At 37.5% G+C, this 17,814-nt stretch overlaps 1 protein-coding gene across 1 annotated transcript in view; it reads right to left on the reverse strand.

Annotated features, from left to right (window-relative positions):
• The window catches only part of LOC143974849 (alcohol dehydrogenase 1-like), a 73,072-nt gene extending 71,939 nt beyond the window's left edge, over positions 1-1,133 (reverse strand). The window contains exon 1 of the mRNA XM_077476608.1: positions 1,040-1,133. Coding sequence (XP_077332734.1) covers positions 1,040-1,057 — 18 coding nt within the window. The 5' untranslated portion in view covers positions 1,058-1,133. The remainder of the gene's footprint in view (positions 1-1,039) is intronic.
• Positions 1,134-17,814: the final 16,681 nt, after the last annotated feature.

Consider the following 17,814-nt stretch of genomic DNA (forward strand, 5'->3'; position numbering starts at 1 on the left):
GAAGGGCGCCCCTCACAACCAGTTGTTCTTTGTACTGTATTATGCTATTGAATATACATGCCAGTGGTGACTTATGCAAGTGCCTTATTGGTTATTTCCTTTGTGATACCTGTTTGTATCTTATGCGGCGTACACACTATCGCACCTTCTGACAACAAAATCCATGGGATTTTTTCCGATTGATGTTGGCTCAAACTTGTCTTGCATATACATGGTTACACAATGTTGTCAGAAATTCCGAACGTCAAGAACGTGGTGATGTACGACGAGCCGAGAAAATTTAAGTTCAATAGCCAGTGTGGCTCTTCTGCTTGATTCCAAACATGCGTCTGAATTGTGCACACGCGATCGTAATTTCCGACAACGGGTTTTGTGCGTCGGAAATTACAATGGAAAATGTCCGATGGAGCCTACACACGGTCAGAATTTCTGACAAAAAGCTGCCATCAAAACTTTTCCGGCAGAAAATCCGACTGTGTGTACGCGCCATTACTGTAGTTAAAAACCTAATAAAATTGATTATAAACAAAAAAAAAAAAGCCTTTGTTTCAAATGTCAAATGGCTCTATTTATAAAAGGGCTAAAATCTGCAACATAATCTCATTTACAAATTAGCCAATGCCATCTTTCTATAAAAATAGAAAGGAATTCCAATGGCAAAATATATAACAGAAGTTTTGTGAATTAACTTATATCTCCAAGGAAAGACAATTATGCTGGTTTTAAAGATTTTTTTTCTGTTATTTGCACCTGGTGATCTAGCCAGTAACACATTTTTTTGTCTTAGGGTATCTCCATTTTACTGGAGAAGCAAAGAATACCTTTGGATAGCATCATCAATCTGGGGAGAGGGTCGTGTAATGCCTCGTACACATGACCGGACTTTTAGACGGACTAGGTCCGACGGAATGAATCCGTCAGATATTACAATGGTGCTTGGGCTCCAGTGAACTTTTTTTTCCCAAAAGTCAGACGGACCTAGAATTAAAACATGTTTCAAATCTTTCTGACGCAATAAACTAAAAGTCAAGTATATTACCTTTCCTGCAGTGCTCATTGTTGAAATGTTCTCTTCTTGTCAGCTAGAAAAATGTTTATCCAACTTTTTATGGGTGCATTATTAAAGCTGCTTTCCAAGGACATGCCCAGTTAATACATGAAAAAACTTGCAACATACCACATTGCATAATTTTCATTATTTGCAAAGATGACTTTGAATTTTGCAGATCGTTCTGTACACATTAGACAACATATGCAGACTTGAGTATATTCATTTGTCTGATTAGATATTTGTTTCAAAGTTATAAGCTTTGCTTGATCAGTGTATATTTTATTAACAAGTTACCCGAGAATCAAAAGCAATACAGATCTGGCTAGTTGCAACTGTAACATGTATACCTAATTATAACACCATCATACTACATTTTAGAAACAAAGACAGCATAGGAGTTACTAATGTGAAATAAGCTTAAGTACAGTATGTTTCAAACAACAAATTGCATGCAGGGGAATAAAAACAGTAACATTCTCCTGCACATGATTGAATATTTGAAGTAAACTTAAAGTGGTTGTAAAGACAGAAGTTTTTTTTATCTTAATGCATTCTATGCAGATAGAACAACCTCCAGGTCTCCCCTTTTCTGTGTCCTCAAAAAAAAGTAATCTGAGAGTCCCTAGTCATTACAACATGAATTACCTAAGAATATAAACAATACTAGTCATGGACTCAGCCAGACATGAAGAGGGTATGTATATATACAACAAGACTGATAGCCAGAGCACTGTATAAATCCACTTTATTGTACACAAATATATTTTTAAAAACTTTCTAAAAACCACATGCATAATATATATATATATATATATATATATATATATATATATATATATATATTGTAACATTGGGGTGTTTAGCTCAATTGGTAGATGCATTTTTTAGTCCACATCAGGCAGGCGTTGATGGTTAAGGGCCTGGTAGCCCACGTTTATTATAAGAAAAACAAAATATTAGTCCATCCAGTAATCCCACGCAGGGGTCCAAGCTTAAATTAAATACACACAAAAATCCAAACGAAAATGCTAGCCCACCTGGCTACTCTTCAGCAGTAGTGCTGCTATAAGTACTTGCCCCTCAAACGAACTGCTTGGATACACACAGTCTTAGGCTCCTTGGACGCACACAGCTTCAAGCCCTTTAACACACAGCTTTGGACTCCTTGGATGCACACAGCTTCAACCCTTCAACCCTTCAACGCACACAGCTTTGGGCTCTTTGGATGCACACAGCTTCAACCCTTCAACGCACACAGCTTTGGGCTGTTTGGACATGCACAGCAGCAAGCTACTCCACTCCACCATCCCTCACACTCTACTCCCAACAGCCCCTTCGTTATATGGGCTGTGTGCAGCTGGGCACACACCCTGCTCGTTATCACCAAGACCTGGACACAGGGTTGGAGATCCCTCTTTCCTCCAATTTCACAGGGACAGAGCCTCGCTCTGTCACAATATATATATATATATGTTAAACACAAAGTATTGACATAGCAATGGCAAACCCCCATACAGTATATTGTGATGTCCGAGCAGAAAAAATATAGAAATAATGTGTCCATATGAGGACCCTATATTGATGCAATACATGCAATACATGCAGTGTTTCTATAGAGACTAGTGTTCATATAGTATTTTGTAGTTTCATGAGCTTTTAACGTCACCATGGATGTATTAGAATATTGTAGTGTGGTCTAGAGGAGGGTCCCCTGAAACTGCACACTATGGTAAAATAATAAGTTCTTATTTCCAGAAAGTTGTTGGTCTTTAATGTGAATAATATGGATCACACATACAATTGGTTCATAGCTAATAAGCAATAGCGTGTTCACACATACATTAATTGATGGCTAATGAGCAGTAGCATGGTCACACATACAGAAGGTAGTGGCTAATGAGCAATAGCGTGATCCATGGGAGTGTTGTGAGTTCAAACGACTGCCCTCAGACGTTATACTGGAAAGCTTATTCATGTATATATGTTCTGGATGATGGTATATCAAACTTCCCAATGTAAACACAAAGATCACGCATGCAAATTCTGTTGTAGGTGAATATAGAAGTGTGGTCCAAAGGAGGACTTCAACCATAGATATCTTCTATACCTCACTCACACACCTTTGTAAATTGCCACGCATCCATCAGTGGCTCGCAGAGTCTCTTGTGTGCAGTGCAGATATCCCCATGTTATTAAAGTTTCACTGTGAGATAGTCAGTCCCAGTGGGACTCAAAGATTGGGCATCACCCAAACTAATGGGTGTTTTGAATAGTCTATAAACTTATCGCTCAACTATACTTGCTTCCATAGTTGAATCATTGGGTCATCCAAATTGTGAAAAGTGGAGACCAGAACGCAGATCTGAACGGTTTTGCTGGTTCTACCAGCTGCCTCAGAGGTACGGCTACTGAGGGTTTAGAACATTTGTCCCCATTAATTACATTTCTGTACCTGTTGTCTAGGGGGGTGAGTGTCAGAAAAAAAAACAGAAAACAAAATAAAATCATCTTTGGGAAGACATATACAAATAACTCATAGAAAAGCTTCCCTCGCAGATAAATGGACAGGGAGGTAAATAGCTCTAGGGTAAAATCCAATAACCCCCCCCCTCCCACCAAGAAACACACCAAGGAAGAGGAGAAGAGGGAAAGTGGAGGACATGTTGACTCAAAAATAAATAATAAATACAACAATATACATCAAAAATGGCTTTATTCAAATAACTGTATCCTAAATCCCTAACCCAAAGTTTAAAAACTATTGAAATAAACTGCCAAGCTGCCATGTCCCCTGGAAAGAACCAATGTTCAGAATTAGTTCAACAGTAATTGGTTAAAAAAATTACCTATTATATATACAGTAATTAACATCCAGTCTACAAATTAACACTCAAGATAGTGACCTTTACTGAGCAAAGTTATATACAATTTGTTGACACTGGTTGAACCAATGAATAGTTACTTTACCCTTGACAAATTGTTAATAACACTTCACACCGCGTAGGCCACTATATTGAGTGTTATTTTGTAGAATGGATGTTTTGTGTTCATTTAGATATAATTTGAATGTTTCTTTGACCAAGAACAGCATATGTTTGGTGGTAAAAAGTGCTACATCAAAATAAACAATAGATTGTTTTCAATACCTTTATCGTGGTTCAAGATTTTATGTTCAGTGAATTTTCACGATTGATTATAGTGTTGGGTGAACAGTTCGGGCCGAGCAAAAGTTTGGCTCAAGTTTTGTCCATTCAGGTGTTTTCTGAACATCCGAATTTTCTGTGAATTCGCCGGGCTAATTGCCTGCCAAACGCACAGTCAATATGTTGTTAAGGAGCAGGGCTGAGAAGCCAGCCACCTGGTCCTTAACAAAGGATGAGTCATCATTTTTCAGTGGGCTTCCCCTCTGACAGCTGAAACAAAATGCTGGTATAAAAAAGAAAAAAAAAAAATTTTAATAATAATTTTAAAATGTGAAAAAAAAGGCTTAGGGTCCCCCCCAAAATCCATACCAGACCCTTATCTGAGCATTCAGCCTGACAGGCCAGGAAAGGGGGGGATGAGCGAGCACCATGGGGGGTGGGTGCTTTTGGACAAGAGCCTCTTCTTGACAACCCTTGTGGGTGATTGTAAGGTTCTGGATTATCAGGATCTGGAAGCCCCCTGTACAAGGGGGCCCCCAGATCCCATCCCCCTATGTGAATGATTATGGGGTACATTGTACCACTACTCATTTACAAAAAAAAAATTCAAAAATAAATAAAAACACTAGACAAGTTTTGACAAGTCCTTTTTTAAAAAAAAGTAAAAAATAAATAAAAAACAATGTCCCCCAATGTAGATCCATCATCAATCACAATGCCCACTGCACCCCCAGAATGGAAAAAAAAGTTCTGCTTGCAACGAAGGCTGACCGCCAAATGCTTTATGATTCCACCCATCCTGCCATGTTGAGGGCATGTGGCCTGGTATGGTAAAGAAGGGGGTTGCCTGCTCACCCTCTCCCCTTTCCTGGCCTGTCAGGCTCAATATTAAAAGGAATTTTTCATTTTTATTGTTTCACTTTAAGCATCATTAACCACTTGACCACTGGGCACTTAAACCCTTAATAACCAGACCAATTTTCAGCTTTCAGTGCTCTCACATTTTGAATGACAATTACTCAGTCATGCAACACTGTACCCATATGAAATTTTTGTCCATTTTTTCACACAAATAGAGATTTCTTTTGGTGGTATTTAATCACCGCTGGGTTTTTTATTTTTTGTGCTATAAAAGAAAAAATACCGAAAATTCTGTAAAAAAATGAATTTTTCTTTGTTTCTGTTATAAAATTTAGCAAATTAGTAACTTTTCTTCATAAATTTTGGCCAAAATGTATACTACTACATATCTTTGGTAAAAATAAGTGCAAATTGGTGGATATTATTTGGTCTCTGTGAAAGTTATAGAGTCCACAAGTTATGGTGCCGATATCTGAAAATTGATCACACCTGGAGGACTGATCTCATTTCTTGAGACCCTAACATGCCATAAAAGTACAAATACCCCCCAAATGACCCCTTTTTGGAAAAAAGACATGATGAGTTTTTTGAAGTTGTAATTTTTTCCCACAATTCTTTGCAAAATCAAGATTTTTTTTCCTTTTTTTTTTCACAAAATTGTCATATTATCAGGTTATTTCTCACACACAGCATATGCATACTACAAATTACACCCCAAAACACATTCTGCTATTACTCCCGAGTATGGCGATACCACATGTGTGAGACTTTTACACAGCGTGGCCACATACAGAGGCCCAACATTCAGGGAGCACCATCAGGCGTTCTGGAGCACCCAGGACAATTCTGAAATTTCTCTTCTACATGTAAAAATCATCATTTATTTTCTAGAAAATTACATAGAACCCCAAAACATTATATATTTTTTTTTAGCAAAGACCCTAGAGAATACAATGGTGGTCATTGCAACTTTTTAACTCGCACGGTATTTGCGCAGCAATTTTTCGAACATGTTTTTTTTGGGAAAAAAAACTGTTTTGTCATTAAAAAAAAAAAAAACAGTAAAGTTAGCCCAATGTTTTTGTATAATGTGAAAGATGAAGTTACGCTGAGTAAATAAATACCTAACATGTCACTCTTCAAAATTGCACACGCTCGTGGAATGGCACCAAACATTGCTACTTGTTTGGGCGGGGGAGGGGCGGAGCTGCTGGGAGAGATGGTTGCTGTTTCGTAGAGCGGATCCAAGGCTGCCTCTGCTACAGCTGGTACTAATGGCTTGAAAGTTTGGAAAAGCTCATGTCAGTAATTCACCAGGAAGACGAGGGAATCATTGCACACGCTTCTATGCCTAATACATCCGATTGATTACGTCTGTAAAGCCTACAGGGGACGCTTGCACTATCCGGAGCCATATCATCGAGATCTCGGCAGGAGGAGGAGCGAGGGAAGCCCGAAGCAATCCGAGTCGGCCCGAGGAGATCCGAGCGCGCCCGAGTCATACAGAGACAACCCGTGGAGCGCCGTGGAGCGAGACGCAGCCGAGCAGGTGGAGGAGGTCCGGCGTTAGCGGCGGTGTGTCGGCGGAAGCCAAGCACCGGCGCTGTCAGACGGTTGACCGTCCACACGGCGGCGGTCCCGGAGAATCCAGGCGGAGATCGGGAAGGGTCTCAAGGGGGGCTATGGAGAGCCACGCTTGAGAGGCAGAGAGCAAGAGCCTCGGAGAACCTCAGGACTGATTAGAATGCCAGGAAAATGCGAAGGTAAACTGTTTCCTTTCATTATGCTTGAGTGACAACAGAAGTAAAAACAAAACCTACAGCGAGGAACCAGAGACGGCTGTGAGAGGTAACAACAGTTTTAAATACTAAACAAGAAATAAAACAAAGTAAGGACTTTGTGAACTGTGAAACTGCATTTATATTCAAATCTGAAGCAAAGTTAATTTAGATCTGGCTCAAAGATATTCCTAAGGTTTTAAGATATGGCGGCCTAATTAATGTATATAAGATTTAAGCAATCAAACAATGAAAAGGGTTTGAGTGATATACCTATGGATTTTCATGGACTGTTTTGTTATGAATATATATATACTATCTAGATATGGTTGAGATACAGTTGCTTTCTGAAAGATTACCAAAGACCGCCAAAGAGTAAGATAAAGTTACTACTGAAATATACTACAATTTCCTTAAAGGGATCATAACGATTTTTTTGCAGAAGATAGAAAAGATAGAAAGGCCAAGGAAAGTTAAAGATATGGCACCTAAGAAGGGAAATAGAACACCCCAAAGTCAAAAAAATAAAAGGGATAAAAGAGAGGGTGGAAATAAAGGTGCCACAGGGGCTCAAGCTACCCAAACAACGGATATTAAAGAATTTTTTCAACAAATGCATCCACAGACAGAGGCTCAGGATCAATCTCAATCCCCTCAACAACTATTAAAATCATCACATACAATAGGATCACTACAAATATCGCAGGAATTATTAGAAATGGCAGAAGCGTCAACATCTTTGGGAATATCAGGAGAGGAAATTATAAATCAACCTAGGAATAGCTCACCAATTGAGATAACAGGCTTATTAACAGAACAAAAAGAGGGCGATAATGAAAATTGGGACATAAAAACATATATCCGCTCCCTTCCTACCCGATCGGACATGGATCAATATATACATAGGTTGGAGGACTCCTATAAAGCTGAGATCCAGGAGATTAAAGCTTCCACTCAAAGAACACAGGAAACAATAGGGAAAATGGATAAAAGAATGTTTAACATGGAGCAAGAGATGGCTCAATTAAAAGAAAGAATGCAGGAACAAGGAAAAGATCTAATGCAAGCTAGAAATGTTATAGATGAACAGGAAAATAGAAGCAGAAGAAGCAACATAAGGATTAGAGGTTTAAGTGAAAATGTGATTCCAAAAGACTTGATTTCGGTGATACAGGGGGTCTTTCAAGATCTGGGTGGGGACCTATCTTTGGAAGAGCTGATGATTGATCGTGCGCATAGAGTAGCTGGAGCAAGAAGGACAGAGCCTGGAGAGGCTAGAGATGTTATCTGTAGGATGCACTATGCACGAACAAAAGACAAAATAATGATGGCAGCAAGACAAAAAAAAAAAATTTAGAATATGAGGGAAAACAACTGATATTTTTTCAGGACATCTCCAAATACACCTTGGACAGAAGAAGAGCATTAAAACCCCTGTTGGAACAACTTAGAAAAAGGAACTTGCAATATAGATGGAAATATCCATTTCAGCTGCAGGTTCAATATGAAGGGTTGATAGCTATCTACAGGAACCCAGAAGATTTACCTGAATTTGTAAAAATTCTTGGTCTACCTCTAATAGATTTACCAGACTGGCCAAAATTAAATAGAAAATTAGCAACAAGAACATAAGAACTTGTGGAATTGGGTGGGGGAGGGGAGGGGAGGGGGGGGTGGGGATGGGGAGATTGATCAGGATGTAAGAGTCCTTTTTTTTTTTTTTTGGAACTATACACACGAAACTAAAAGGGCAAAGATATTGGGGGAAGGGAGGGAGAAGGTACTCACATATATAAGTACATATATATATATTTTTTTTTTTTTATTTTTTATTTTTTTTTTATTATTTATTTATTTATTTATTTATTTATTTTTTTTTTATTTTTTTTTATTATTCACGAAGTATAAAGGGGAGGGGGGAGGAGGGGAAGGGGAAAGGAAAAAAAAAGGGAAAAAGGGGAAAAAAGGGGAATTCACACATAGAAATATGCAAACATAGATGTATGTACACGTTTGGTATTTTTTTTTTTTTTTTTTTTTTGTATGGAATTATATACACGAAATGAAAAGGGCAAAGACATCGGGGGAAGGAAGGGAGAAGATACTCACATGTACAAGTACATAGATAGATGTATGTATAAGTTAAGTTTTTTAATTTAAATTTTTTTTTTTTTTTTTTTTTTTTTTTTTTTTTGGATGTATTATGGTACACTAACACAGTAAAGATACGAGGGAATATGGGAAAACAAGGTCGGGGTTTTTCTTTTTTTTTTTTTTTTTTTTTTTTTTTTTGTATTATACACGAAGTAAAAATGGGGAGTGGAGAGGTAAAAGGAACTCACATATATAAATATGCAAATATAGATGTATGTACACGTGTGTTTTTTTTTTTTTTTTTTTGGAACTATACACTCGAAACTAAAAGGGCAAAGATATTGGGGGAAGGGAGGGAGAAGGTACTCACATATATGGGTACATATATAGATGTATGTATATAAGTTAAAGAAAAAGAAAAGGGAAAAGTAAAGTTTTTTTTTTTTTTTTTTTTTTTTTTTTTTTAAATACAGTAAAGATATAATGAATGAATATATGATAATAGGGGGAAATTATTGTGTTTTTTTTTTTTCTTTTTTTTTTTTTCCTTCTCTCTTTCTCTTCCTTCCTCTCCCCCCCCCTCCCAATGACCCATTCGTATGTCTCCTTGTATCCTATTTTTCCCCGACTATGACGGGGGCTCTGGGGAGGGATGGGGGAAGGGAAAATCTTTTTTTTTCTTTTCTCTCTTTCTCTTCTTTTCCTCTTCCCTTTCTGGGGTTACAGAGAAGAAGGGAAAAAACGAAGAAACCTAATGATATATAGTATGATATGAGCTTTTAACACTAGAAGTAATAATAGTAGATGAAGATAAGAAAAATTAGGCAGCAATGGAAAAACTGACGAACAGTCAATCCAAACCAGCGGTTCCGACTGCCCCCCTCTTAATAGGGACCTTACTGGTTAAGTAAGTTAGACTTTTTTTTAAGTCATTATAGAGTAATGTAAGTGTAGGTAAGAGTGAAGTGAGTGGTGAATTATTCAATAGAAGTGTTAGGATTGAGCGAAAGTAACGTGAAATTTAAATTTTTTTTTTTTTCTTTTTCTCCTCTTCTCTCTTCTTCCACTACCTTGAGAGATCCCTTGAAGATCAAGGGATAACTCACCCCCTCTAGAAATTTTAATATGGAGGGGTTAAAAATCTGCTCTTTTAATGCAAGAGGCCTTAACTCTCCCTCAAAAAGAAGTCAAATTCTAAACTTCTTCCATAAACAAAAAGTAAATATAATCCTTTTCCAGGAAACACATTTTCGTTCAGAGCATATTCCGAAATTAAATAATAAGTATTATGTTAATTGGATCCATGACACATTTCCATATTCCAAGTCAAGAGGGGTATCAATAGCATTTCATAGAGATACGTTATATCAAATAATTCAGGAGCATAAAGGGAAAGATGGAAGATCTCTGGTTGTAAAGTTAAAACTATTTGGCAAGATGTTTACAATCATTAATCTCTATTTACCAAATTATGAACAAATTGAGTCAGGGATAAGAATCTTAAGAAATGTAATGGATAGTGTAGAAGGAATAACAATAATTGGCGGAGACTTAAATTTTATAATGGATATGAAAATAGATACTACTAATACTCATCCCCAGAGGAGAAATAAACATCTAAAAGAATTTAAAGAACTATTAGATGAATATCAATTGATTGATATATGGAGAGTACAACACCTAAAAGAAAAGAACTTCACGTATCATTCTAATATTCATGATTCCTATCATAGAATAGATTATTTTTTCCTGAGCCAATCTGGATTATCGATGTCCCCAACAACAGAAATAGGAGGATTTTTATGGTCAGATCATGCACCAATATATATGGAATTAAAAATAATGGAAAATAAAAAAACAAGGGGGAGATGGTGCCTTAACGATAATTTACTTAAAGATAGAAAATGTGAAGACGATATACAGCGAGCGATAAAGGAATTCCAGTTAATCCACGATAGAGATAACACCTCAATTCCTATACAATGGGAAACTCTAAAATGTGTACTGAGGGGACTGTTCATCAAACACGGATGTAGGATAAAAAGGGAAAAAGAACAAAAAAAAGACCAACTATTGGTGGAAATTAGGATATTGGAAGGAAAACATAAACAGAGTTTAAAATCAGAAGATAACATACTTTTAAAAGACAAAAGAATTGAACTACAAGCCGTGCTTGATGAGGAGTCCCTTCGTTCAAGAGATAAGAATAGAACACAATGGTACTATTATGGTAATAAAACGGGAAAACTACTTGCAAGAACATTAAGAGGACAACAATCCACGACATCTATAGTAAAAATCCTAAAGATAAACGGGGAAATAACATATGACCCAACTGAAATTGTAAAAACATTTCAAGAATACTATGATAAACTATATAATATAGAAATACAACAGGAAAATAAAAAAGAGGAAAGGGCAGAAAAAATTAGAAAATATATTAACGAAACAGCGCTACCAAGATTTCCTAAAGAAATAACTGAGAAAATGGAAGAAGAAATTACAACAGAAGAGATCCAACAGGCAATTGCCGAACTGGCCCTGGGAAAGAGCCCAGGACCAGACGGTTATACAACAAGGTTCTATAAACGGTTCCAAGAACTAATAATACCCATACTTAAAAAAACATATAACTCTATAACGAAAATACAGACCTTTGTACCACAGAGTACAGAAGCTCACATTGTATTAATCCCCAAACCAGAAAAAGATCATACATTAAGTAAAAATTACCGCCCTATTTCATTAACAAACATAGATATTAGATTATACTCAAAAATTATTTCTAATAGATTAACCCCTATTTTGCCAGAATATATAAAGCTGGACCAAACGGGTTTTACAAAGGGGCGGGAAACTAGGGATAATATAATGAAGACCTGTACTCTGTTGGAATACGCCCAGAGAGCCGCCATCCCGGCCTGCTTATTAACCATAGACGCTGAGAAAGCTTTCGATAGGGTGGGATGGCGGTTCTTAGAGGAGGCATTAATACAGTTAGGACTAGGCCCAAAAATGTTAGGCTGGATTATGGCATTATATGCCAATTCAAGAGCCAAGGTAAGAATAAACGGAATACTATCAGACTACATAAAGATATCGAATGGTACCCGCCAAGGTTGCCCCTTATCCCCTTTATTATATATAATAGTGATGGAACATCTAATCAATGCAATTCGGAAAAATAAAGATATACAAGGGATTAAAATTAAGGATAAAGATTATAAATTGGCCCTATACGCGGACGATTTGTTATTATATATAACAAATCCAATCATAACAATTCCTAATATAATAAAAGAATTAGATCGATTTGGGGAACTAAGCAATTTTAAGGTAAATTATGAGAAATCAGAAATGATGAATATCACAATAAACGAAGAATTACAGATACTCTTGCAGGAGGATTTCCCGTTTAGATGGCAAAAAGAGGCAATCAAGTATTTGGGAGTTATGATTCCGAAGGATTTGAAACAAATACAAGAATTAAATCATAATATGATCATACGTAAAATAATAAAACAAATGCAAAAATACGAAAAAATAACATATTCATGGTTGGGTAGAATAAATATAGTAAAAATGGAGATACTGCCAAAGATATTATACATATTCCAAACATTACCTATTGTTCCAGCCAGGAAAATCATGATAGATTTAAGGAAAGCTATAAGTAGCTTTGTATGGGCAAAAAAAAACTGCCGAATAAAAAGAGAAACACTAACCAGAACAAAAGAAGACGGAGGGCTAGCACTGCCCGATTTTGTAAAATATATGCAAGCTGCATCATTGGTTAGAATTATAAATTGGCAACATGATAAAGAAAAAAAACAATGGGTAACGTTGGAAGAGACAATTACGGGAATACAACTTAGATTTTTACCTTGGATAAAACCTGAATTAAGAACAAACAAAAAGGAAATGCCAATTTTCGTGAGAGCTACTCTAAAAATTTGGGACGTAATGCTAAAGAAGGGAAAGCTATCCTCCAGAACTGGACCATTGACTCCATTGATGTCCAACCCAGAATTTAAGCCAGCTTTGGAAGGGGCAAGATATTTAATTTGGAATAAGATGGAGAATGTAAGACTAGTACAGATTCTGGTGGATGGAAAAATGCCAAGTTTAATTGATCTCGGATTGGAAATTAAAAATGATTGGTTGCAACATTATCAATTAGAAAAATTTATGGAGCTAAATAAAAATTTAATAATTAGACCATTAACTAAATTTGAACAAATAATATTAAAGGACCAAAACCATAAGAACAAACTATCTAAAATATATGAACTATTGCTACCCATGGGGGATATTAAAGACCTAATAGAAATTAGAAAATGGGAGGAAGAATTGGGAGAGACAATTACAGAAAAAGAATGGAAAAAATTTTTCGGGATAATATATAAAACCTCAACGGCATTAAAACATCAAGAAAGAAATTATAAAGTGGCATTGAGATGGTATTGGAGCCCAGTTGCACTAAAAATAGTAAATAAAGGAAATACAGATAAGTGCTGGAGGTGTGGGATAGAAAAAGGAACACTGGAACATATCTGGTATAGATGTAAGAAAGTGAGAAATTTTTGGTTAAAATTTTTTGAGATATACCAAAAAGTGACGGGAAAAGAATTAATCCCAGACGTAAAGGTAGCATTGTTTTCTTTTACGATAGATACACTGGATAGTATGAAAAATGGATTAATTCAACATATGACAACAGCAGCCAGAACAATAATAGCACGTAAATGGAAAGAAACAACTAGTCCAACAATATCAGAATGGATATGCGAAATGAACGAGATATGTTTTATGGAAAAACAAACAAGAGAAGAAGGCTATGTAAAAAACCAGATACCAATAGTGTGGAAGAAATGGGAAGAATTTCGGTCCTCAAAAGGAATGGTAGAATATTTATAATTAAAAGAAAAGGGGAAGGAGGGAGAGGAGGGGGGATAGGAAGGAGAAAGGGAGGAATATGGTTTTTTTTTTTTTTTTTTGCTGTTTTTTGTGATAAATGATGAGTAAAATGTCTTGTGTTTTGGGAATAATGTTGTATGTTGTTGTTGTAAATGGATATGTTTGGTTAATGTTTACTATAAAAATAATAAAGAATGGATTTGAAACAAACATTGCTACTTAAAAAATCCCATAGGCGACATTGACATTTTTTTTACTGGTTACATGTTTTAAGTTACAGAGGTGGTTTAGGGCTAGAATTATTGCTCTCGCTCTAACATTCACAGTGATACCTCACATGTGTGGTTTGAACACCGTTTTCATATGTGGGCGGGACTTATGTATGCGTTCGCTTCTGCATGCGAGCACATGGGGACAGGGGCACTTAAATTTTTTTTTTTTTTTTTTTTATTGTTCATTTTACTTTATTTATTTTAGTTTGAAATTTTTTCCCCAAAAATAAATGTTTTGACCACTTTTATTCCTATTACAAGGAATGTAAACATCCCTTGTAATAGGAATATGGCATGACAGGTCCTCTTTACAGTGAGATATGGGGTTAATAAGACCCCGCATCTCACCTCTAGGCTGGGAAGCCTGAAATAAAAAAATAAAAAAACGATTTTGGCTTTTATGTATTGGCAAGTCGGTAGAAGCACCAGAGGGCGGCGGGAGGGGTGGGACGTCCCTTCTCGCCTCCTGTCAGAATGATCAAGCAGCGGAACAGCCACTATGATTGTTCTTGTGGTGTAGGGAATCGCAGGCTGAAAAAGCTGATATCTGAATGATGCCTGCAGCTACAGGCATCATTCACATATCCCCGCACAAAGTCAAGGACATCATATGATGGCCAGCAGGCGGGAAGTGGTTAAAATGCATTTTTTTTTAACACACAGTTGTCCATTTATACAATAATTCTAACACATAGCATGTACATACCAAAAATTACACCGCAAAATAGATTCTCCTACTACGGCGATACCACATGCGTGAGACTTCCACAGCCTGGCCACATACAGAGGCTGAGTACAGCCAAGCATGGCCAAGCATGGCCAAGCATGGCCAAGCATGGCTGTGTATCACCGAGTATTGCAGGGTATCACTGAGTATGGCTGAGCATGGCCGAGTATGGCTGGGTATTGCAGGGTATCACTGAGTTTGACTGAGCATGGCCAAGTATGGCTGGGTATTGCAGGGTATCAGAGTATGGCTGAGCATGGCCGAGTATGGCTGGGTATTGCAGAGTATCACCAGGTATGACTGGGTATTGCAGAGTATCATCGGGTATGGCTGGGTATTGCAGAGTATCACCGAGTATGGCTGGGTATTGCAGGGTATCAGAGTGTGGCTGAGCATGGCCGAGTATGGCTGGGTATTCCAGAGTATTACCAGGTATGGCTGGGTATTGCAGAGTATCATCAGGTATGGCTGGGTATTGCAGTGTATCACCGAGTATGGCTGGGTATTGCAGGGTATCACCGAGTATGGTTGGGTATTGCAGGATATCACCGGCTATGGCTGGGTATTGCAGGGTATCACCGACTATGGCTGGGTATTGTAGGGTATCACTGAGTATGGCTGGGTATTGCAGGGTATCACCGAGTATGGCTGGGTATTGCAGAGTATCTCTGAGTATGGCTGGCTATGGCAATTTATGGCAGAGTATTGGCAGGGTATTGCAGAGTATTGGCAGGGTATTGCAGAGTATTGAAGATTATTGCTGGGTATTGCAACTTATTGCTGGGTATTGCAGTGTATTGGCAGGGTATTGCAGAGTATTGAAGAGTATTGCAGGGTATTGGCAGGGTATTTCAGAGTATTGGCAGTGTATTGCAGAGTATTGGCAGGGTATTGCAGAGTATTGCTCGGTATTGCAGAGTATTGGCAGGGAATTGTGTGGTTAATTGTCGGTGAGCAGCACTGTGGGCACTGCAGATCCAGCCCACAGCGCTGCTGACACCGATCTCCCCCCTCCACTTTACCCGATCGGGAGGTTTGTCTACAAGTGATCGCTCTGTCATTTGATGGAGCGATCACGTGGTAAACGGCCGAGATGAGCGGCCGTTTACCATGACACGCTGGGTCCACAGGATGCTCTCGAGTGTGTGTCCCAGGGGGTGTGCGAGAGTGGAATTCTGGGAGGACGTCATATGACGGCCTCCCAGAGTTAAGCAACCGCCCTGTAGCCATCATTCGGCTATGGGCCGGTTGTTAAGTGGTTAAAATCAATGCTACTTTAAAAAACAATTAGTATTATCCTTTTTATGGACAATAACGTGCATATAAGCCTTTAAAATGGGGACTTTTGATTTTTCATGTTCGCATTGCCTTCAACGAGTTTACAGTTTGTTCTGGAGTTCTGGTGTGAACTGAATCGGGGGGGGGGGGGGGGGGTGTTGGGCCCAACTCTAATGGATTATAATAAAATATGTTGTAAAATCATATTTGTATGCTATCATAATTATTTTTGTGTGGTGCTTTAAAAATCTATAGTTTGGTTTATGTATTGAATCAACTCTATGACCAATTATCATTGAGCTTATAATTTTATGAACTGGTTCTTTCAAAGGCATGTTGCAAATGGCAATCTATTTTAATTGTTCTTAACCTGTGAGTTAAGGATTTGGGTGTATGTTTGTATATATTTAATAGTTTTTGTATTTTGATTTATTTAGTGGAATTTTTGGGGGACATCTGATGCTCTCTATATATTGTTAGATTCAGCATGTAAAATCTAACAGAGGTGCTAACTCTTCCCACTTAAAAAAACTGTTCATTTGAGTTGCGGTTCAAAACTATATTTTAAATGTTCATGGTACAACTTATGGTATAATGTCTCAGATATTAAATATTGCAACTTAAAGTTTTAATTTTCATGGGTGTTGACAAGCATTGTGTTCAAGTAGCCAATTCACTTTGAATGGGCCCACAAGAAACCATTTGTGGCATTTATTTATTTAAGGAGATTTTATATGTTTATTTATGTGTTTCTTCAATGGTTTCCTTAGCTATCTGCAGTGGATTTACATTTCAAAGATTCCCATGCTTTAGGTGTAAGCCTTTTCTCTATTCAAGGTATTGAAAGGGTATTGCCATAAATTCAAAGTGGTGATTGTTTAAATAAAAAATGTATCTATTCAGTATAATAGTGGGATATCTCACTCAGATATACGGTATAAGACTGTTTCTGTATCCCCCTAAATTTATTTAACGAAAAGCCCCGGGTTTGAGGAACATGATAGCCTCAAATGTACCTGACCCCCCTTGATGGGTCAGGTTCTTATTATTGTACAAGATGCAAGACATGTAATACTACAAAAAGATAAGGTAAGAAGATCAGAAAATTTCATTCAAAAGTGACAGGAGAAGCCATTAACCATTAAGCCCCTAATTACGTGTGGTTCTGAATATGTTACATATTTTATGGAATGTTCATTTTCCCTCCAGTATGTGGGCAGAACTACACATAAACTTAGGGTTAGAATTAACGAACATATCACCAATATTAAAAATGGTTTTCTAAATCATAGTGTGTCAAAACACTTCAGAATACACCATAATAGGGACCCTCGCTGTTTAATGTTCTATGGCAGTGGTCCCCAACCTTTTTGGCACCAAGGACCGGTTTTGTGGAAGAATATTTTTCCAAGGCGCGGTGGGGGGGGGGGTGGGGGAGGAATCGCGATGTGGTGCGTTATCGGTTCAATCATCCTGATACCATAATATCGGGACGATTGAAGTGCATTATTTATATTATTACAATATAATACAATGATTATATAGTTCAACTCACTGTAATGTAGAATCAGTGGGAGCCCCAAGCTTGTTTCCCTGCAACTAAACAGTGTTATGGTGTCAGGGTGACTGAAGCACGTTATTTCTATTACATTGGAATATAAAATGAAATAGTTCTACTCACCATAATGCAGAA

Source organism: Lithobates pipiens, unplaced genomic scaffold (assembly GCF_037356315.1).
Source record: "Lithobates pipiens isolate NorthernLeopardFrog02 unplaced genomic scaffold, aLitPip1_a1.2 Scaffold_13, whole genome shotgun sequence".
In the NCBI taxonomy this organism is placed as follows: domain Eukaryota; kingdom Metazoa; phylum Chordata; class Amphibia; order Anura; family Ranidae; genus Lithobates; species Lithobates pipiens.